This window comes from Acanthopagrus latus, chromosome 2 (genome assembly GCF_904848185.1).
Source record: "Acanthopagrus latus isolate v.2019 chromosome 2, fAcaLat1.1, whole genome shotgun sequence".
NCBI lineage: Eukaryota > Metazoa > Chordata > Actinopteri > Spariformes > Sparidae > Acanthopagrus > Acanthopagrus latus.
Window position 1 is genome coordinate 12,614,609 of NC_051040.1, and position 18,698 is coordinate 12,633,306.

At 40.0% G+C, this 18,698-nt stretch overlaps 3 protein-coding genes across 5 annotated transcripts; 1 reads left to right on the forward strand and 2 right to left on the reverse strand.

Moving 5' to 3' along the window:
- Nucleotides 1-908: 908 nt before the first annotated feature.
- Nucleotides 909-4,228, reverse strand: LOC119013412 (high affinity immunoglobulin gamma Fc receptor I-like). Its single transcript, XM_037087915.1, has 6 exons — nucleotides 4,110-4,228; nucleotides 3,991-4,026; nucleotides 3,527-3,814; nucleotides 2,634-2,906; nucleotides 1,645-1,920; nucleotides 909-1,543 (listed from the first exon to the last, which is right to left on the reverse strand). The coding sequence occupies exons 1-6, from the start codon at nucleotides 4,132-4,134 to the stop codon at nucleotides 1,173-1,175; spliced, it is 1,269 nt and encodes a 422-aa protein (XP_036943810.1). The 5' UTR covers nucleotides 4,135-4,228; the 3' UTR covers nucleotides 909-1,172.
- Nucleotides 4,229-5,739: 1,511 nt separating this feature from the next.
- On the reverse strand, nucleotides 5,740-12,424 carry LOC119031233 (rab5 GDP/GTP exchange factor-like). The gene is made up of 9 exons (XM_037119573.1): nucleotides 12,277-12,424; nucleotides 11,390-11,583; nucleotides 11,065-11,237; nucleotides 10,481-10,659; nucleotides 9,894-9,975; nucleotides 9,677-9,809; nucleotides 9,458-9,549; nucleotides 9,105-9,361; nucleotides 5,740-8,759 (listed from the first exon to the last, which is right to left on the reverse strand). The coding sequence occupies exons 2-9, from the start codon at nucleotides 11,560-11,562 to the stop codon at nucleotides 8,328-8,330; spliced, it is 1,521 nt and encodes a 506-aa protein (XP_036975468.1). The 5' UTR covers nucleotides 11,563-11,583; nucleotides 12,277-12,424; the 3' UTR covers nucleotides 5,740-8,327.
- Nucleotides 11,488-18,465, forward strand: LOC119031242 (caspase-1-like). Of its 3 annotated transcripts, XM_037119601.1 has the most exons (13): nucleotides 11,488-11,626; nucleotides 13,918-14,103; nucleotides 14,995-15,273; nucleotides 15,405-15,435; nucleotides 15,802-15,842; nucleotides 15,875-15,909; nucleotides 16,006-16,105; nucleotides 16,196-16,299; nucleotides 16,402-16,578; nucleotides 16,692-16,941; nucleotides 17,042-17,206; nucleotides 17,368-17,477; nucleotides 17,576-18,465. In XM_037119601.1, the coding sequence occupies exons 2-13, from the start codon at nucleotides 14,097-14,099 to the stop codon at nucleotides 17,678-17,680; spliced, it is 1,404 nt and encodes a 467-aa protein (XP_036975496.1). In that variant the 5' UTR covers nucleotides 11,488-11,626; nucleotides 13,918-14,096; the 3' UTR covers nucleotides 17,681-18,465. The 3 variants fall into 3 exon arrangements, with proteins under 3 accessions (XP_036975496.1, XP_036975479.1, XP_036975486.1); XM_037119584.1 differs by lacking the exons at nucleotides 15,802-15,842; nucleotides 15,875-15,909 and having other exon boundaries at nucleotides 15,405-15,511; XM_037119591.1 differs by lacking the exons at nucleotides 15,802-15,842; nucleotides 15,875-15,909 and having other exon boundaries at nucleotides 11,589-11,723; nucleotides 15,405-15,511.
- The last annotated feature ends 233 nt before the right edge of the window (nucleotides 18,466-18,698 follow it).

Sequence of the window (18,698 nt, forward strand, 5' to 3'; positions counted from 1 at the left end):
TAGCTGCATTTGCTCTCTGTTAGCAGAGCAAAGAGAGGCGCTGAGACGAGGCCCACGAGAACATGCGTGGAGTCAAGTCCTTTGGGCTGACGCGGAAAATCCGCTCTGAGTCCTTCAAAAAGAAATCCACGAAAGTCCAGCAGCTTTTAACAACTTACACAAACTGTCCACAGGCTCGTATAATGCAGGTAACCAAGAGAGATGGTCTCGTATTTCACATCAAGTTACAATCCGCTCACTTACAGCTGATTAAAAAGTGGCTGATGAATGTACATCATGACAAAGTTACATGGAGCCCATTTAAAGGAAGAAGGAATGCTGTAATCACATTGACAGTATTAGAAAAGGGTTTGAATATGACGGTGTAAAGGGGAAAAACTATGAATATTAATCATCAATGGAAATCGAAACAGCATCCATATAACAACAAGATTTTGAGGACAAAGAATTGCATAAATATACATGAATAGGTGCAGAAATGATTAAATACTTTACTACTACTTTGCCTGTCTGAAGTTTTTTTTTTGAACATCTGCAGTTTTGCCCTCAGCTGAACGGCGTGGCCCCCGTTACCCTCTGCTAACTAGTTTGACCCGGAGAAGTTCCTTCACCGTCAGTCGTTCTTCCTCTTGTCTTCCTTCTCTTTGTCGTCTTTGTCACCTCTACTCCCTGTCCATTTACACCATCACCAATGACCTGATATGATCTATCTGAAGTATATCTATTTGCAAAAAATTAGACATTTTTGTGTTAAGTATACAGATAATATCTCTGTGACCTGTAACTGTTTAGCTATTCTTACTCTAAATCCAGATGTTATTATGGCAGTATTTGTAATATGTAAGCAGTATTGCAGTAAAATAGGGTTGTAAAAAGTGACTGAGTTGAAAATAAAAGCCAGTAGTACATATTATTTATGATCAGCTTTATTAATGGCATTAGTTATTATGAACCAGTTAGTTTTGTACAGATCAGATGATGAAGATGAAGTTGAGACATATTTAACATGAATATTACCAAGAACTGCAATAGCATTGTACGGATTATTGATATCAGACAGCTGAATATGTGGCAGTCGCGCGTTGTTACTCTGATTTAGGATCAATAATATCTGTAATGGTCTTTATTGTATGCAAAGTTGTCTCTATGCTTATGGAGAATCTGAACGCATGTCACCAGAACCTCTTGGGCCCGTCACCAGACATGTCACCAGACATGTCACCAGACACGTCACCATCATCCTCAGGCGTGTCACCAGATTGCTCTGTTATATCGTCAGTTTCTGGGAGAGTAGTCTTGTTGAGAGACTGGGCTGTGGATGGCACAGTTCTTGGTGCTGGCTGTGAAGATGGAGGACCAGAGGAGGGGGTGCCCGCTTCAGTAGTCTGAATAACAGTAGGAGTGGCAGTAGACTGGTGAGGGGGGAGCAGCGCTGCTGTTGGCTCAGATGCAGGAGGCAGGGAGGGGTCTGAAGGGGATGAGATCACAGGAGCTCGAGTCCATGGATCTCTGGGATGAACTGGAGGCTTTGTCATCTGTAGCTCTATTTGGGTCAGAGACAAGTTGGCCTTGTCAATCAGGAAGAGGACAAGGCTTTAAAGTTTAAGTCGAGGCAAACAGCAGGCTACATTTACTTCCCAGTACCTGTCACTTGTCCAAAGCTTTTGGGCTGACTCCACCTGACGAGGCCCAACACAGGCACCCTGATCTTGCAGGTGTACTGGCCCGGAGTCCGTTTGACCAGATCATGGTTCTCTGAGGTTGCCATTCCCAGTTTCAGGTTATTTCTAAAGAAATAGTAGTGCACTGGAGGTTTAGGAGCAGGGGCATTGTATTGGTGGTGGCAGTTGAGCCGCATCATATTTGCTGGAATCAAGTCGCCGACAGTGACGATCTCCAAAACTGGCTCCGACAGAACCTCTGAGACAGATGAGCAGGAGAGAAGACATCACTGACATGCTGGAATAATTTCTGGAGAATATCATGTTGTTGTATTTCGGCAGTTAATTAAAAATATGGGCATAGTTTGACATTTTGGTAAGTTCTATCCACTTTCTTGTCAAATGAGAAGATTGATAACATTCTTGTTTCTGCACACAAAATGTGTAATAATAATGTAGTTATGTTCAACCAGCTGCAGTTTAGCTTAGCTTAGCATAAAGACTGAAAACATGGAGACATAGTGAGCCTGGCTCTGTCCGAAGGTCCTTGTACCAGCACCACTAAAACCCACAAATTGTTGTTTTTACACTGGAGTTTTTGTACAGAATATATAATAAAATAAGATATAACATTAATTGGCAGAGATGAGGACTCGGATTTGGAAGTTAAAGGACTTGTTGATTTGTCTTGGTTAATTCAATATTTCAGAGAAGTTATATTTGTTTGTTATATTTGTTTGTTATATTTGCACTGTTTGGACTGGATCTAATGCACCTTTAATCTGGCTGTGGCTATATCTTGAAAGGAAAAACAATATATACACATATAATATATACCATATATAAAAATACATATATATCAATCTTCTCATTTTATTGTTTTCAAGAAAGATAAGTGCATTTCCTAAAAAGTCTGGTCGTTCTTTCAACATGTGATCTGCAACCACAACCAATCGCAGCACATCAACTCACCTACAACCTGCAGCAGCGTGTCAACAGAGATTACAGAGCGTGTACGCCTCTCTATGTCCCAGGAAGCTCTGCAGGAATACATCCCTTGGTCCGCCACAGTCACGTTGGTCAGGGTGAAATGTGGGTTGAGTCCCTTTTGTCTCATAACTTCAATGCCTTCTTTGTACAGAATCACCTCACGAAGCTGGGAGGTGCCTCGGACACGGCAGGTGACCACTAAGGTGTCCCCGACAAGACTGAGAGTCGGTGGGACTTGCAGGATAGCCCACCCTCCTGAACAAAGACCCCAGAAAAAGAGAGTTACCTCAAAATAAGATCTTGTGAACTTCACTATGTAGTCACAGTTCAAATAACAAAATGCGGTTGCACAGGAAGCTTCACGAGAGTTCAGCAATTTCCGGTATTCAGTGTAAAAGGAAAAGATCATCCAAAAAAGGAAAATTAATTCACGATCTGGTCACCCTCATGCCGATGGAAGGTCAGGGGAAGACTGATTGTCCACAAGACATTTCTGGAGCCTCACAGCAGAACAACTGAAGTAGACGGAGACTTATTTTAAAATGTAAAGAAACAACTGAAAAAACATAAAATGGCTCCCGTAAATAACAACTTTTCAAATTATTTTGGGATATTGGGTCTCCTGGAGACTTTGATTATGCCAGACGAGCTGTATGGAGCCATTTCATGTTTTCTTTTCTTCTCTTGTCTTCCGCTTTGGATGTAAATAATATATTTTCAAATCAATAGAGGAGGAGAGAGGTTTTGTGGACTACAGAACTTCTCCTGACACAGGGTTGTCTAGATAATGACTGTTGTTTCCAGTTTTGGGTCAACCTTCCCTTTAACGCGTGAGCAAAGCAGATTTGTAATGATACAGATAAACAAGATCTTACCATCCACGTTGATCTCTACAGGCAGACTTTTACTGGTGTATATGTCTCCCACTGCTGAGTCCCTCACTCCCTGGCAGTAATAGTTCCCACTCTGTTTAACATGGGCTCTCCACAGCAGGAGGTGCTCCCCTTGCTGTGGGAGCTTCTCAGACCCCCTGAACCACAGGTAATCCCAGGTGGACCTGACATCAGAAACGCTGCATTTCAGCCGAACACTCTCCCCAGAGAAGATCCTCGGATCCCCCGACACAATCTCCACCGCAGCTTTGACTGAGTCCACGGACGTGGCTATGGAGACACACAGATACAGGTATACAAAGGGAGGTATATCTTAATCAACTGTATACTTGCTAAAATACAAATACTGCTTCTACAGATAGAGATGCTGTTTTCAAATATTAGGATTATGCTATGCTAAGCTGTTTCATATCTAGAATTTGCTTATAAGAAGATTTGGTACATACCCACAGGCACAACAAGCAGTGGTAGTGTTGAAAGAACTGAAAAAGAAAAAATATATAACCATGTGTTAAACATAATGTAAGATTTGTGAGATATTGTGACTGAGATGAAGAAAACTCACCAAGGAGGGAAATGACCGCGTTCATTTTGGCTGCTCTGTTGGTGGGAAGCAGGGACTGACGGAAATTCTTATATTTGTGATGGTGAAGAGGGAAGTGAAAATGATGTTTGGTCTGAGTTTGAAAACACCCTGCATGACATCCCCTTTTTCAGAAACAAAACCATCATATTTGACAAGAATGACAAGTCATTTTGTTTTTCCATCTTAAACTGTGGGTGTGAGTGGGTTCTGGGAATTTATCAGGATTTAGTTTTTCAAAAGCTGCAAAATTAAAAAGACTGCAACATTTTTAGTAGATTCGATGTGGCAACCCTGTATTTTCTGCTCATGATTTCTTCATCTTTATTTAATTTCACTGACCCCACCTTAGGAATAGCTCAATCCTGGAAAACCTAAAACCAAAAAAGAACCCGAAGGGAAGTGAAAGTAGTACACCTACATGCTTTTTCCAAATGCTCGGCTTTGGTGGAAATGTATCACACCCTTTAAGAAACAATGATGGGAGGAAAGTGTGGGGAAGGGACTAAATAAATGTTAAATTCAAATAAATAATAAATCTCTCTCCAAAGAGAAAGAGGGTATTTTGGCATTGAATGAAATCAACAAGCCATCATAGTTATTTATTTAAATTCTACGTTCTTGTTTGCTGTTTTTGTGTGTGTATCTGCTGCATTTTTAACCGTAATACTTAAAGGATAGGTTCAATTTAATTTATGAACACCTGACAAGTGTAATTTCTAATATATGTCTGGAATTCAAAGACGCATCGTATCAACCAACACCTGCTGCTATTTACCAGCTGTTAGTTAGCCAGTTACTTAAAACCTACTCTTAGGTTAGGATTTACTTTTAGGTGTATTAATCTGTTGTAAAACAAACTTGCCGCTTTTACATCTCCCTGCTGAAAACAACTGGGTGCTATCAGACTATCCCCCCCTTGTGTTACAGAGTGGTATTGCGAGACAGGATGGACCAGAACAAAGGTGAGAGGACATCCCTTTGACACATTACATAGATGTATGAGATATTTGGTTATTTTTTTCAGTGTTTTACATTACCATATGTACACTGCAAGACTTGCTATAATTATTCCTCCATTCCCTCCACACTGATGTTACAGTGTTTGCTTGCCGAGAGGAATAACAACACAGGAAGACATTCGTACAAAAGACTGACTTTGGAAGACTCCCTCTTGATTTGTCTGACTCAAACAGCTTTGAATATTCTTTTAACTGTGTGATTATTCCTCTTCCACAGTTCAGAAAGCAAACACTGTCTGTTGAAGCACAAAGAGAATATTCTGAACGAAAGAGTTCAAGTTTGGAACCTCGAACGTCAACTCCCATATCAAGTTTGACTGAACTTAGAAGTAGTTGTTTTTTTTTTATTTATTTATTTATTTATTTTTACAAAGAATAGGACTGTGGGTTTTTATCAAATATTACCATTTACTGGGGGAAAAGTTCCATGACTCCCAGAAAGGTAATAATTTGTTTCACTTTTATGACCATCTATTACACGGAGCTGTGCAAGTAGTTAATTCTCAGTGCGTCAACACTTTATTTAATCCTAGCTTGCAAAATCACGACAGTCATGTGAAACAACATGATGAACAGGAACTGCACACAAGTGCACGTGCATTTTCAATTTTTAATCATCATCATCATCATCATCATCATCATCATCATCACACACCCATAGATGCAAATAAACCAACACTGCCCCAATAAGTTACATTTAAATAAAAGACAGTATTGAGTTACTTTCTTTCAAGTGATACAATAACAAACCTATAAGGTTACAAAGATGTTTTTAAACTTCTTTAAAATACCTGATAAATGGCTTCTGCATACAGTGCAATATGAAATTATCCAAGCTATTGTTTGAATGTACTACAAGGAACTTTCAATTTAATCAATTTGATACAGATGCCTCTACATGTCCTACACAAGAGAACGAGACCATCAGCAAGATGACTGGCTGTTTCTGTACAGTTGTTACAGTTATTCTGAATGCCTGTCACTAGGTCAGATTCTGACTTGTCTGGGTGGAATATGCAGTAAAATTTAAACTGTTTTAGGGCAGAGTGCTTGAGGTAAGAAGCTGCTCCGTGGTCTGGTAGCTGTACAACGTTTACTTCGGTTCACATCATCATCTTTTTTCCATATAAGGGCTGCCAGACTCACCAAAGAATGAGCGTTTCCTTGTAGTAGCTTTAAGTTTACAATAAAAGCCTCTTCTCAAACTAAAACTGAAAAGCAACTGCACACTGACTATACTGTTGCAAACACAGCTATATAAAAAAAAAGATTAAAATCTTGCAACATAAGGAAATGTTAGCTCATAAGCAAAAGGAAGACAAACGCACAACTCTCCCAAACGTTTCTTCAACTACATGGCTGCCAAATACAAAGAAACACGTCTGTACGGCAACAGCCCACAACACTGTTCAACTGATGATCCTTTTATCTGAATACAGCCACATCTTCCTTCATTAAACATACTTCTCAATTAAAATCATACAGAAAAGTGCTTAAAAAAATAAATTAAATTGGATGAGTTAAGTCGAGTCTGCTAAACTAGTAAGGCAACTGGCCTTACCAGTGATTTTTATGTATTGTGTTTCCAGGAAACATCACATTTGTCTTCTTCTTCTTTTTTTTTTTTTTAATCTAATCCAACAGCCCAGACAGAGCAAATTTTAAAAAAACTCTTTTTTTGTGTTATGATGGGCCATACTTATGACACCCTCTTGAGACGACAAACCAAAACATAAACATTTGACTATTCAATCATTAGAACCATGTGTTCAAGCAATGTTCTTTACTACTGTAAATATTACAGGATTAATATCTGCTATTGCATCCAAAAGAATTGATACCTGCCACTCTATAGAAAAATAAAATCACTTCTGTACATCCAGCATATGACTGGAGTGAGACATCTGGCATGAGGAAAGAAAAAAAAAAAAAAAACTACAATGCCCAACCACACGACTGGAGGACTTTATGATTCATCATCATTAACGGAACATGTCCATGCAGCACTTTCAGACACTCTGGCCTGCATGCACAACCGCCACACACACACGCCTTTCTCCCCAGATGTTTCGCCGTAGGAAAGGGAAATACACAGTAAATACGGCACGTATCACGAGCATGGGCTGGAAGGCTTTTTTTAGTGTGGGGAAGTTAAGATTTCTCAATTTCCTTTGCCAAAACTTCTCATTCTGGTTATTAGATGCTAAAGCCTCCGCTTTTTCAATTAACAGCTGGAAAAACTTATTTCTTATCTGAAAAGATGCAGGTAATGACAAAAAACATGTTTAAATATCACATCCAACCATTTATCTCATCTGCACAGATCTAACAACGATTACAAGACAAGTGTGAAGAGGGACTGAGGTACTGAAGACGCCTTGACGCTGGCCAATAGAAGTGTTCGGGAAGAACTTGAAGTGGAGTCAGTCTGCTCCTTTACATTAAAAGGAGGAGCCTGTTGAGGCGGTCCAGGCACCACATCAGGATATCCTCGACTTTTCAACCACGACAAAATGCTGGAGTGTACTTGGTCTCTGCGACTCTCTCTCTCTCTCTCTCTGGGAAATATTCTTTTTCGCTTTCTTGCTAGGAGTCAGATGAGAGGGCCGATACTGCTCGCATGTCTGTATGTTAAATATTAGGATGAAGCCAGGAGATGGTTAACGTAGCTTAACACAAAGACTGGAAGCAAATCGAAATAGCAAGCCTGGTTCCATTCAAAGGCAACACAACTCAACAACAAGCACCTGTGACAACTAACTAGTCATCTTTGTACTTGGGCTTTTACACAAGATAAACAAATGAGATAGATTGTTCAATGTTCACTTGTGAGCTTTGAACAGAGCCAGCCTGTTTCCAGCCTTTATCCTAAGATAAGCTAACCAGCTACAGCTTAACATTTACCATACAGAGATCCAGTTGTCACTGATCTTCTCATCTAACTCTCTGCAAGAAAGAAAATGAGTGTGCTTCCCAAAATGTCAAACAATGTTTCTGTTACTGTTCGGTGTGATTTCCCGGCCTCGAGGACAAGGGATGGATGGAACAGTGATGGCTAGAGTGGAAATGATTCATATCTCATGTACTGGCTGCTGTATGTGCATACGGACAGCAGGGGAAAGGAGGGGGGTGGAGTAAAGCCTCTAGAGGAATTCATTTTAGAGCAGAGCTCTTCACGTCAACCAGCGAACACCTGTGGGGTCAGTGGTGGTGGCAAGAGCTCATTCTCAACATTATCAGCATCAATGGCTGAAGATGCTGCAGCCGTTGTCCCAGTGGCTGCGGGGGCAGTCAGGTTCTGTGTCTCTGGTGGAAAGCTCTCCAGAACACTCTGCACCTTCTGCTCCACCTCGTCTGTCCAGTCGATGAGGTCGTTCTCCAGCTGGCGAGCCTTCTCCATGACCCGATCCTGCCTCTCCCCGAGCCCTGTGAGCATGTCCAGCCGTTTGTGGACCTGGTTAAGAGCTGCGCTGCCTGGGGAACAGGAGGAAGCTCCGGTTGCCTGTGGCCAGTGAGGGGACGCCTGGCCCGACATGTAGAGCTCAAACTCCTCGGAGCTTAGGTTCAGAGACTGGCCATCCAGCTTCTCAATGAAGGCCACCGCACAGCACTGGGAAGATGGGATGTAGGAGGTCAATAAGATAAAAGCCTCAGCTATGGATAACTTCAGTCTGTGACATCAGATTCAAAAACATTTATGGACATTTTGCAGTTAATAGACAGTCGAGACAGATGTTCTAGTAGGATATTCGACATTCACTCAGATTTAAAACTTTTCATGCCAATTGGAGCAGTGAAGACGTAGTGAAATGTGATGGAAGAAATAAAAACATCGCACATCAGTACAGTACAATTCAACAGCATCTAAATGTCTTTGAAATCATAAATATAGAGACATGGAGACAACAACTGATAAACTACATAAATGCAAGCAAGCCGGTAGTGATTTTCTCACCAGATTGGTGAAGTAGTAACCGTCCTCTCCAGTCATGAGTCTGCTGGGGTTGCAGAAGCGGGTGATGTACTGGATGTTGGACTGCAGTCTCGGAGGATTTGCTTTCAGCACAATGTAGATGAGTGTGGGGAGGAAGTCATCCGCAGACGCAGCCTCTTTCTTGCTGACTTTGATGGCATTGAAGATGTGCTTGCTGCAGCGAGTGATGCATCCCAGCTTGTCCTTGGGCACACGCTTCGAATCCATTTCAATCACATCTGAAATGATGCAGAGGTTTGTGAAGATGACAAATTGTTTATCAAAACACAAAATCTTAGTGGATATCTCACGCCAAAAATAAAAATAAACCTTACCTGTGATGGCTTTGACTACACTGTCGGACACCTCGGGGATCTCTTCATCTACAGGAACACACAGCATCTCAATCGTGACCCAATGTAAGGCTCTGTAACAGAAAGCAGTAAATACCGCTCAAATGTAGTAATTTCCCCGGTAATCTTGTTTCCTTGTGCTCAGAGGGAATGCAGACAGATTAATGACGACTAGAAAAGCATTAAAGAACTTTTGCAAACCTGATTCTCTTCTGAATGGCCAGGTCTTTCTTCTCATCGTCTGTGGTCTCTGGACAGAAGACTTCCTTGTAGAGACGTGTCATCATGTACTTCTCCACTTCATCCATTACACTCTCCACATGATCTGATGAACCTGAGAAACAGAAGCGCAAAGAAGACATCAGTGATATTCACTGATATTCACTCCTCTTCTTGAGTGTGAGCGTTAAAGCGGTACCTTTGAACTGAGTGTGGAGGCGATCAGAGAGGTTCTGGTAGAAGTCCTGCACACACTCTGCTAGCTCATCAGAACCCATGTCCTAAACAAGGAATTCGGATCAGATTTCAGATCAAAATATACACAAAGACATCAAAATTAAACTCAAATATGACAACGTACTATTGTGCAATATTTAAATGTATTACTAGACAATTGTAAATTGATATCTAGTCAACATATAATAAACTGATTTTAGAAAAACATTTGCAGTGACTAAAGGAACATATTTCCTCATCATGTATTTATAAAGACGTCTTTCAAAACAACATTGTGCAACAGGCAGCATTCCACAGACACAAATGTTAAAGCTGTTACAGAACGTCATGCACATAATGAATGCTCCATGCTTTTAGCTTTTGAGTTCACCTCATACATTCAGTAACTGTGATGTTGTGAGCAGACTCCCCTCCACAAAAAGAATTTAAGCAAAAGCAGTGTGTTAACGTGATGTCTGGACCTTCATATAACTATTCATGGATAAGATTTAACTGGTTCCAGCAGGCTCATCACCCACGAACACAACAAAACATGGCGATTAAACTCACCCTCTTATAGACCATGCTCTCAGTGAAGGCCCTGCACTGTTTGAAGATCTCCCTGCCAGACTTCAGAGGCTTGAGGAAATCAATGAACTCCCGTGTAGCATGGTCACTGTCCACAGAGGAATGCCGGCTTGCAGAGGAGCTGGGGCTTGGGCTTGCCTGCGCGTCAAAGGGAGAAGCATCTGGAGGAAGTGTCAGAATGTTGCTTTAATCAGTATTATGACCTACTGTATAGCACTTTCTTCTAATAACCTTTGACACCTGCAATAGTTGTGTTCTGTGTTACAGTCCAATGTCCTCATTTAACCACATTTTGTCGAGATGTGCAGGCTACAAACCAAGGGAAGTGGCTGAACTAGGGAAACATTATTGAGCAATGGTTCTGTTGACCTCGATCTGGTTAAAGGTTATTTCAGTAAAGCAGGTCACCAGACCAAGTTCTGGAAAAATGCATGCTCAGGCACTTCAATTCGATAAAGAAACAGTAAACTCTCAACAATACACAACAATAAAAAGTTTAAAAATAAAGATTTCATAAACAAAGACTCATCTCTTACACTTGTTTCTGCTTATGTTTTTGCCTGTACCTTTTTTTGGTGGTGTTTTTGAAGAAGGAGTAAAAAACTTTGTGACTGTGTGGACTTTGCTGGACTTTTCCTTCGTTTTTCTTTCCTCAAACTTGCTGAAGGGTGTGATGGTGGACTGTGATTGGGCCTTCTGATGTCTGCTTGCGTATGCTTCCTCTTCCTCTCTCTGCAGCCTGGGAGGGAATAAGACAGGGCAAAGGTTAATAGGTGTCAGATGAGCAAATGAACAAGAGCAAGCGCACAGAATGAGGACATAGCAGAACGAAAGACACAGTATTCGTCTTTTAGGAACCGTCGTGCATTGGCCACAGAGTGACAGACGAACCTCTCAGCAAGTGCCTGGTCTTCTTGAATCTGTTTTTGTCGTGCTTGCTGATTTTCCTCTCGCCAGCACTTGGAGCAGAGGCCCTGCCAAGCAGTGTTGCCATAAAAACCACATCCTTTCTTGCAAAGCAGCTCTGATTGGTCCAGATGGATCCCACGCCGCTGGCTCATCATCTTTCAAACTTAAGAAGACTGCTTGGGGGGGACAAAAAGACAGAGGACTTTAACAATCAAAACAGTGAGTAGGAACAGCAACCCAGTGACGAGAACAGGTCCCTCTGCAGACTGATCAATTCAACTGGTCATTTAAGTATGCTCACAACTTTTTTCGACTCGTAAGTAAGCTGAGCTCAAGTTTAATTCCCACACCACGTCGTCGATCTAACACAGATAATTTGGTTCGACGCAGCAGTAGTTTGTTGTAGCATCCGTCTAACTGCTCAACGTAATCGATGTCCTGCCGGCTCTGATTAGATGTATTTTAGCGGAGCGAAAAGACTGGTGAAGCGGAATGTCTCCAGCTTTGACCTATCTGATTTGTTAGCATTAGCTAATAACCTGCAGTTGCTACAGTGCTGAGGTGACAGACCGCAGCTCTAAAACAGAACATCATCTAAAAAAGCGTTGTCACTTCACGACATTTACTTACTATCGTGCTGAAAGATGGCTGCATTGTTGTAAAGTCAGATTTATGGTCCAAAACGCTACATCAACAAGCTAATCTACAGCTAGCTACCAGTGGTGACCAGGCTAATTACAGAGCTAACCTAGCCAGTCAAGCTAACTAGCTAAATTAACAATATATTGGCTTAGCTGCTCTGTGCTGGCTTTGTTGATTTTGTGTCAACATACAGTCTCATTCGCAGTGTCAAAAAAAGCTCAGGTAACCTTATCGTCGCTCCAGTTCCAGGCTACTGAGGGTGGATGTTTACACTAGCCAAGCAGCTAGCTTTGTCCCACAGCCATTTTGTCTGTCAGTTGGTTCTTCTTCTCTGATTCTTTTTTTTTTTTAGCAAGTTACAAAACAGGTTAAACGGTATGTCGCCACCTAGCGTCACTTCATGTCTGAATCAGTCTTCATCATTTACTTTGAATAATGACATTAAGTCTTTTTTTCGATACAAACATGTATACAATCATATAACACAATATCATTGAAGAAGATAATTTCAAAAACACTGTTTCAGACCCCCAATTTCTGTACACTAACTGCTAAAATGTTTTCTACTGGTTCTTTTGTTTAACTCATTGACTCACCTAAGTAAATAAAAGCTGTGGGGCCACTACTTATAGTCAGAAATGTATTTATTTAATCCATAGCCAAGAAAAGAAGTTAGTTTTATTATAGAGCTTATATATGTATTTTTTAAATTTCCCCCAAGTTTTTGTATGGCTGTCCTGATATCTTGACATATTTTAGTTACGAGGGTTCTTCATTAATCTGTACATAGATTTGGATTTTGTTTCGCCATTGTTGATTGTAAGTTTTTTTTGGATTATGCATAAATAAACACAGTCAAACCACACTAACATCCTGCCCTGCCCTTTCCTGTGTGTGTGTTAGTATATATATATATATATATATATATATATATATATATATATATATATATATATATATATATATATATATATATATATATATATATATATATATATATATATATATATATACTTTTAAAATTCAATCTTGTTTTGTACTTTATTTATACTATTTTAAACCAAAACCTGAAAGGTCAGGATGATTATGATTTATCATTGATGTTATTATTATAACTATTAATGTTATCATAAGTCAGCTTCTAGTCTGTTTTATGTGCAAAAAGATACCAACATGTTGAAGGGAGTGAGTGGAAGGCCTTCAGATTTACACTTGTTAGGCTTTGGTGCCCCCTGCTGGTAGCAAGAAGACACTGTAGATGCTCTCATTGAGCAAGATTACTGCAAATCGATATCAATCAATCAATCAATCAATCAATCAATCAATCAATCATCAGAACACAATCCACCAGATTTAAAATGAAAAAATAAAATAACTCTTTTTACTAAATGCCACTAATAAAGCATTGCCTATGTGTAACCGTCATTAGATTAATTTAGATTAGATTGTTTTTATTTATCACACAACGGGGAAGTCCAGCTGTTAAAAGAATCAGACAAATACGCTTAAAGTCAAATGAAAAATAAATAGAAAAAAAAAACCCAAGATGTTTACAAAACACTGTTGTCTCTGTGTCCCTGCAGATGGATACTACAATCTTGTATTTGTATCACATTGTAATCATCTCACCACTCATTTGACCGCGGCAATCTCCATATTGATTCGGGGCCTGATAACACGTCAAATTGCAGATCACAAAATCCCCACACACGGAGCCACACATCCAATGAACTATCACCAACAATGTGTTTTATTGATTTCTGTTAAGTGAACTACAACCATTAACCATTTGTATGAACTAATGTGACGGTGGCACTGCTGTAACATTTAAGATGATAACTGATTATCCTTCATCTGCTTTTTTACAGTTGGGCCTTTTCTTCCTCTGCCATGTACCCGCTATAAAAGTGGGGGAGGGGGGATAACTTCTTATGTTTATGACTGGGCGGGGTTCCATGTAGCCCATGATAACAGTTGAGCAGAACATCTCCAAATTAGGCTTTGTGCACGATCGTCCTTCATCTGCAGCCCTCGACCCCGCGACACGATGGCAGGTAAGATCTGTGCTAGAACAGTACGGGCACAAACTCAAGTTCAAAGTTGCATATGAGTCGAGAAAAGCAACTCTGGGGTGTTTATCATGGCGTTTCCGTATGAAGCGCACCGCTGCAGGAGAGGCAGGAAACAAACTGTTTTTAGTTTAAGATGTACCCATCCTGCAGTCCGCCAGGACCAGGTTAATATCTGCAAACATGTTCACACAACACAATAATGGCCTGTGGAAATTCGTCATGTTGTCTTGATACAGTTGCTTAACTGAAATGAAGTTTTATTGACTTATTTACTGAAGACGGTATATGTAAAATACTGGCGTTGGTCGAAAGTATTGACAAACACTGTACTTATGTAAATTTTAAGGTACTTTACTTTAGTATTTCCTTTTGCTACTTCATACTTAGTCTTGCTTGCACTTCAGAGGCAAATATTGATGTTTTTACCACAGTAGATGTCCTGTTAGCAGTTGTTACCATGCAGACCCTACAAACAAAACAACATATCAAATATGATGCTTTGTGTTATGACCAAATAACCAGTCAGTTAGATAGATAGATAGATAGATAGATAGATAGATAGATAGATAGATAGATAGATAGATAGATAGACAGATAGATAGATAGATAGATAGATAGATAGATAGATAGATAGATAGATACTTTATTGATCCCGGAGGAAATTCAAGAATTCAAGTTTATAAAGTTGGTACAATTAAGTCAAGCAGTTATTATATGATATGAAAATGTAAAATGCTTGATTAATGGTGATCCTATGTACTTATTTATAGGCTATGTCTATATTGTAATGTAAAACTCTAAAAGTGGTTGTTCTGTAAAATAAGTACTTGTTTAATACTTTTTAATCTCCACGCTTCATATTCTTTCTTTTAGATCAGCTCCTCAGGGCGAGGGTGGATTTTGTGAACCGGGTGTCTTCACCAGCTATCTCTCAGCTCCTGCACCTTACTCTACAAGACTGCATCTTGAGTTTTGAGGAGAGACAAAGGGTTCACGAGCACAGAACCTCAGCAGACATGGCACGAGCTCTCATTGACACTGTGAGTAGGAAAGGAGACCTAGCCAGCAGGATGTTCATCTCTCACATTCAACATGTCGAGCCTTATCTCTACGAAGTTCTGCGTGAGTCCTGGGGCCTACCTGCTCCACCAGGTGAGCTGACGCATTTAGGAATCATCTCATTTTGATTCAAACTGATATCTTGGACACTGTCATGAATACAGGTGAGTAAACAAAAAGAAAGTAGCGCATCATTTCTAACAGAAATGTTTTGCTGTTCCCAGCTGCAGAGCCCCAGATGGAGGAGGAGGAGAGGTCGACCTCGCTCATCTCCCAAACCACCATATCAGCTATCATGGCATCCATTTTTGAGAAACTGAATGAAATATACATTAGTAATTCATAAACGCCATATCAAATACACCATTTTAGGATTGTCATTTATAACACGTTAATTAAAAATAGCGCGTTATTGGGTCATATACTTTGACTTTTAGTTACATTTTTTACAGTGAACATTTATGTACTAAATGCATAATGTTTCAAGCCACAACATAAAATTCAAAAATACGTTATGACAACTGAGTAATTAGTATTAGTTTTAGTTTATTTAGTTGTATTAGTTTGGCATAGTTACTACAGTTATTTTGAGATCTAACCGACTTCTTCTTTGTACCCCAGCTTTGAACACAGCATTCGAGTAGCACAGTCAGTCAGTCAGTCAGTCAGTCAGTCAGTCAGTCAGTCAGTCAGGCAGTCAGGCAGTATACAAATTCTCATAATACAACGGTAGGTTAAAGTCTGAATATAGAGTTTTTGAATTATCATTTTGGGATCTATTGCACCAATTTTTTTAACTTCCTTTAAAAATTGTTTTTTTTTCAGAGGAATCAGGATGAGGCCAGCAGGACGATGATCACTAACATCAAAAGCAAAGACCCTACACTTCACTCCAAACTGGCCTGTGGTCAAACTGCTCTGCCAGGTGAGATGACACATTTCACTGTGTTTTATTCAAACCGATATTACACTAAAGAAGTGCATCATCGTAACAGAAAGGTTTTGCCGTTCCCAGCTGCAGAACCACAGAGGGAGAAGGAATTGTTGACCTTGTTCCTCAATAGCCCCGTGATGTCATCCATCTTTGTGTCTGTGGCTGACAAACTGAGTAACACAAATGTTAGTAATTCATAAAAGCCATTTCAAGTATCCAAGGTGACTCCTGATCCTCACAGTTTACCTAGCCTGTTTGACTTTCTTCCTTTAAAATTTGTTTTTCAGATTTACCCTGTGACCAAAAAGTCCATTGAGAATCGTGTGGCCCTGCTTATCACTAATATCAACTTTACTGATAGGACACTAAACAGATACGGTGCTGACAGAGATGAGGCAAACATGAAGAACGTGCTCAGAGGTCTGGGATACGAGGTGGTGCCACACAGAGACCTCACAGGAGACGTAAGTTGTAAAAAGGGAAATGAAAGAATATTTTACATTATTGTTGTTTATATATTTTTACTGGTCGATTCAGTGACACAGAAACTCACATCTGAATTTTTGTGGTCTCACAGGCCATCGGTGCTGCTATCAGAAAGTTCTCTGAACATCCGAAACTCAAAGAGACGGACAGTGTGGTGGTGGTTATAATGTCTCATGGGAAACTGGGATCTGTCCTCGGTGTCGACTGGAAAAAAAAGACATCTGGTGATGAGAAACCAGATGAGTTCCCCATCAACGACATTTACAAACACTTGGGCCCAGAGGAATGTGAAGCGCTGACGAACAAACCCAAGATCATCATCATCCAGGCCTGCAGAGGAGGTGACGCTTGTCTGGTCTAACGTGTATAGATATAAGATATACAACAAACATGAGCAAAGATCTCACGCTCTGTATTGAAATTATGCCAAATGCGTTTCAGAGGAGGACGGATCAGTACCTGTTAAAGATGGTGCAAACGCAGCTGAACCCTGTGAGGATGTGGACCAGCCGGGTCCATGCTCGTCTGCTGGTGAACAGAACGGCAGTTCTGTGCGACGCGTGCACAGAGAGAAAGACTTCATCTCTCTTCTCTCCTGCACCCCGGGTGAGTTCACTTAAATATTGAAAGCTCTTACACCATGATCTGGGCGAATTCTCGATTCTGATTGGCTGGAGGGTGTCAATTAAGTTTTGATGTACGGACACCTAGTTACATTTTTTAATAGAACTAAATACATCTTCTGTCTCTGTGTGTTTTCACTGCAGATACTGTCTCATATAGAAACCCAATCAATGGGTCTTATCTGATCCAGTTTGTGGTTGAAGTATTCAACACCTGCGCGCAGAAGGATCACATTGTGGAACTTTTCACAAAAGTAAGTTTTGTCACCTGGATGTGAAGCATGCTTGTCAAGCTCTTGTTGTATCAGTCTTAGCGTTGCTTAAATTCATCCCGTTTGTTTCCCTGTCACAGGTCTTGCAACGCTTTGAAGACTTTCCAATTGCCAGCGATTTACAGATGCCAACCATCAATAGATACTCTCTGACGAAGTGCTTCTACTTCAATCCAGGCCTCTGAGATAAGACTGAGTGTTGGTTGGTGCAAACTTTGCATCAGTATTTAACATTGGGGCTCACTAGTTTATCATAATGTGAGATAAACTAGTTGGTGAACTTTGGTTTCTATGTACTTAAATCATTGCATTATTATTTTTATATATCCGAGAGTAGTACACGTTCTTTTATACTTTTTGTAGATTATTTTAAGGAACTTGACTTTTTCCTGTTCTCAAAGCCACTTCTCAAGTCTTAAACACAGTAGAGAAAACAATTTTACTGACTTAGAAAAAGGATGACCAGAAAAAAAAAAACTTGACTTGCCCCTCGGGGCTTTCCTTTGCTTTTTTGTGAAACAATGGCAAGCCAACTCTCCTGGCCTCCAGCAATAATTGAAACCCCACAGACTCTGCTGTTCAATAATAGACTTGAAAAATGGGAACCACTTGTTAAAACTTTATTATATTTCATGGAATATATGTTTTTTTGATAAATCTTAATCTGAAAGGTAACTAGTAAGTAAAGCTCCGCAGAAATAAGTTGGATATTTTCTCCTCAAGCACTGAAATTGAAATATTCAAGTACAGTGCAATTACCACTTGTATGTAAGTGCAAGTACTTAAGGAAATTAGCTTTTAAATGAAAAACACATAAAACAAATTAAATTAAAAATACCAGGTTTAAATACTTAAACTGTCAATAAAAAGTGCAGGGTTATATCTGTGAACACACTGTTGGGTTGTGTGGAAATGCATGCTGGGTCAAATGGGCTGTAAGTGGTTCACTGAAATAAAAAAATGTAACACATCTGAGTGAGCACTTGCACTAATTTGCACCATTTAATTCATTATGTGGTCTGCAGAGTAACTAGTAGCTGTCAATTGAATACAAGTATTTGGATTCCTCAGTAAAAGTACCACATTGTGAAAGTACTCCATTAGTACTGCAAAAGTCTTGTATTTCACATTTTTACTGAAAAACAGCACTGGAGAAAATGTATTTAATGTATTTCTGCTGAATGACTTCAGACTTATTTTTAC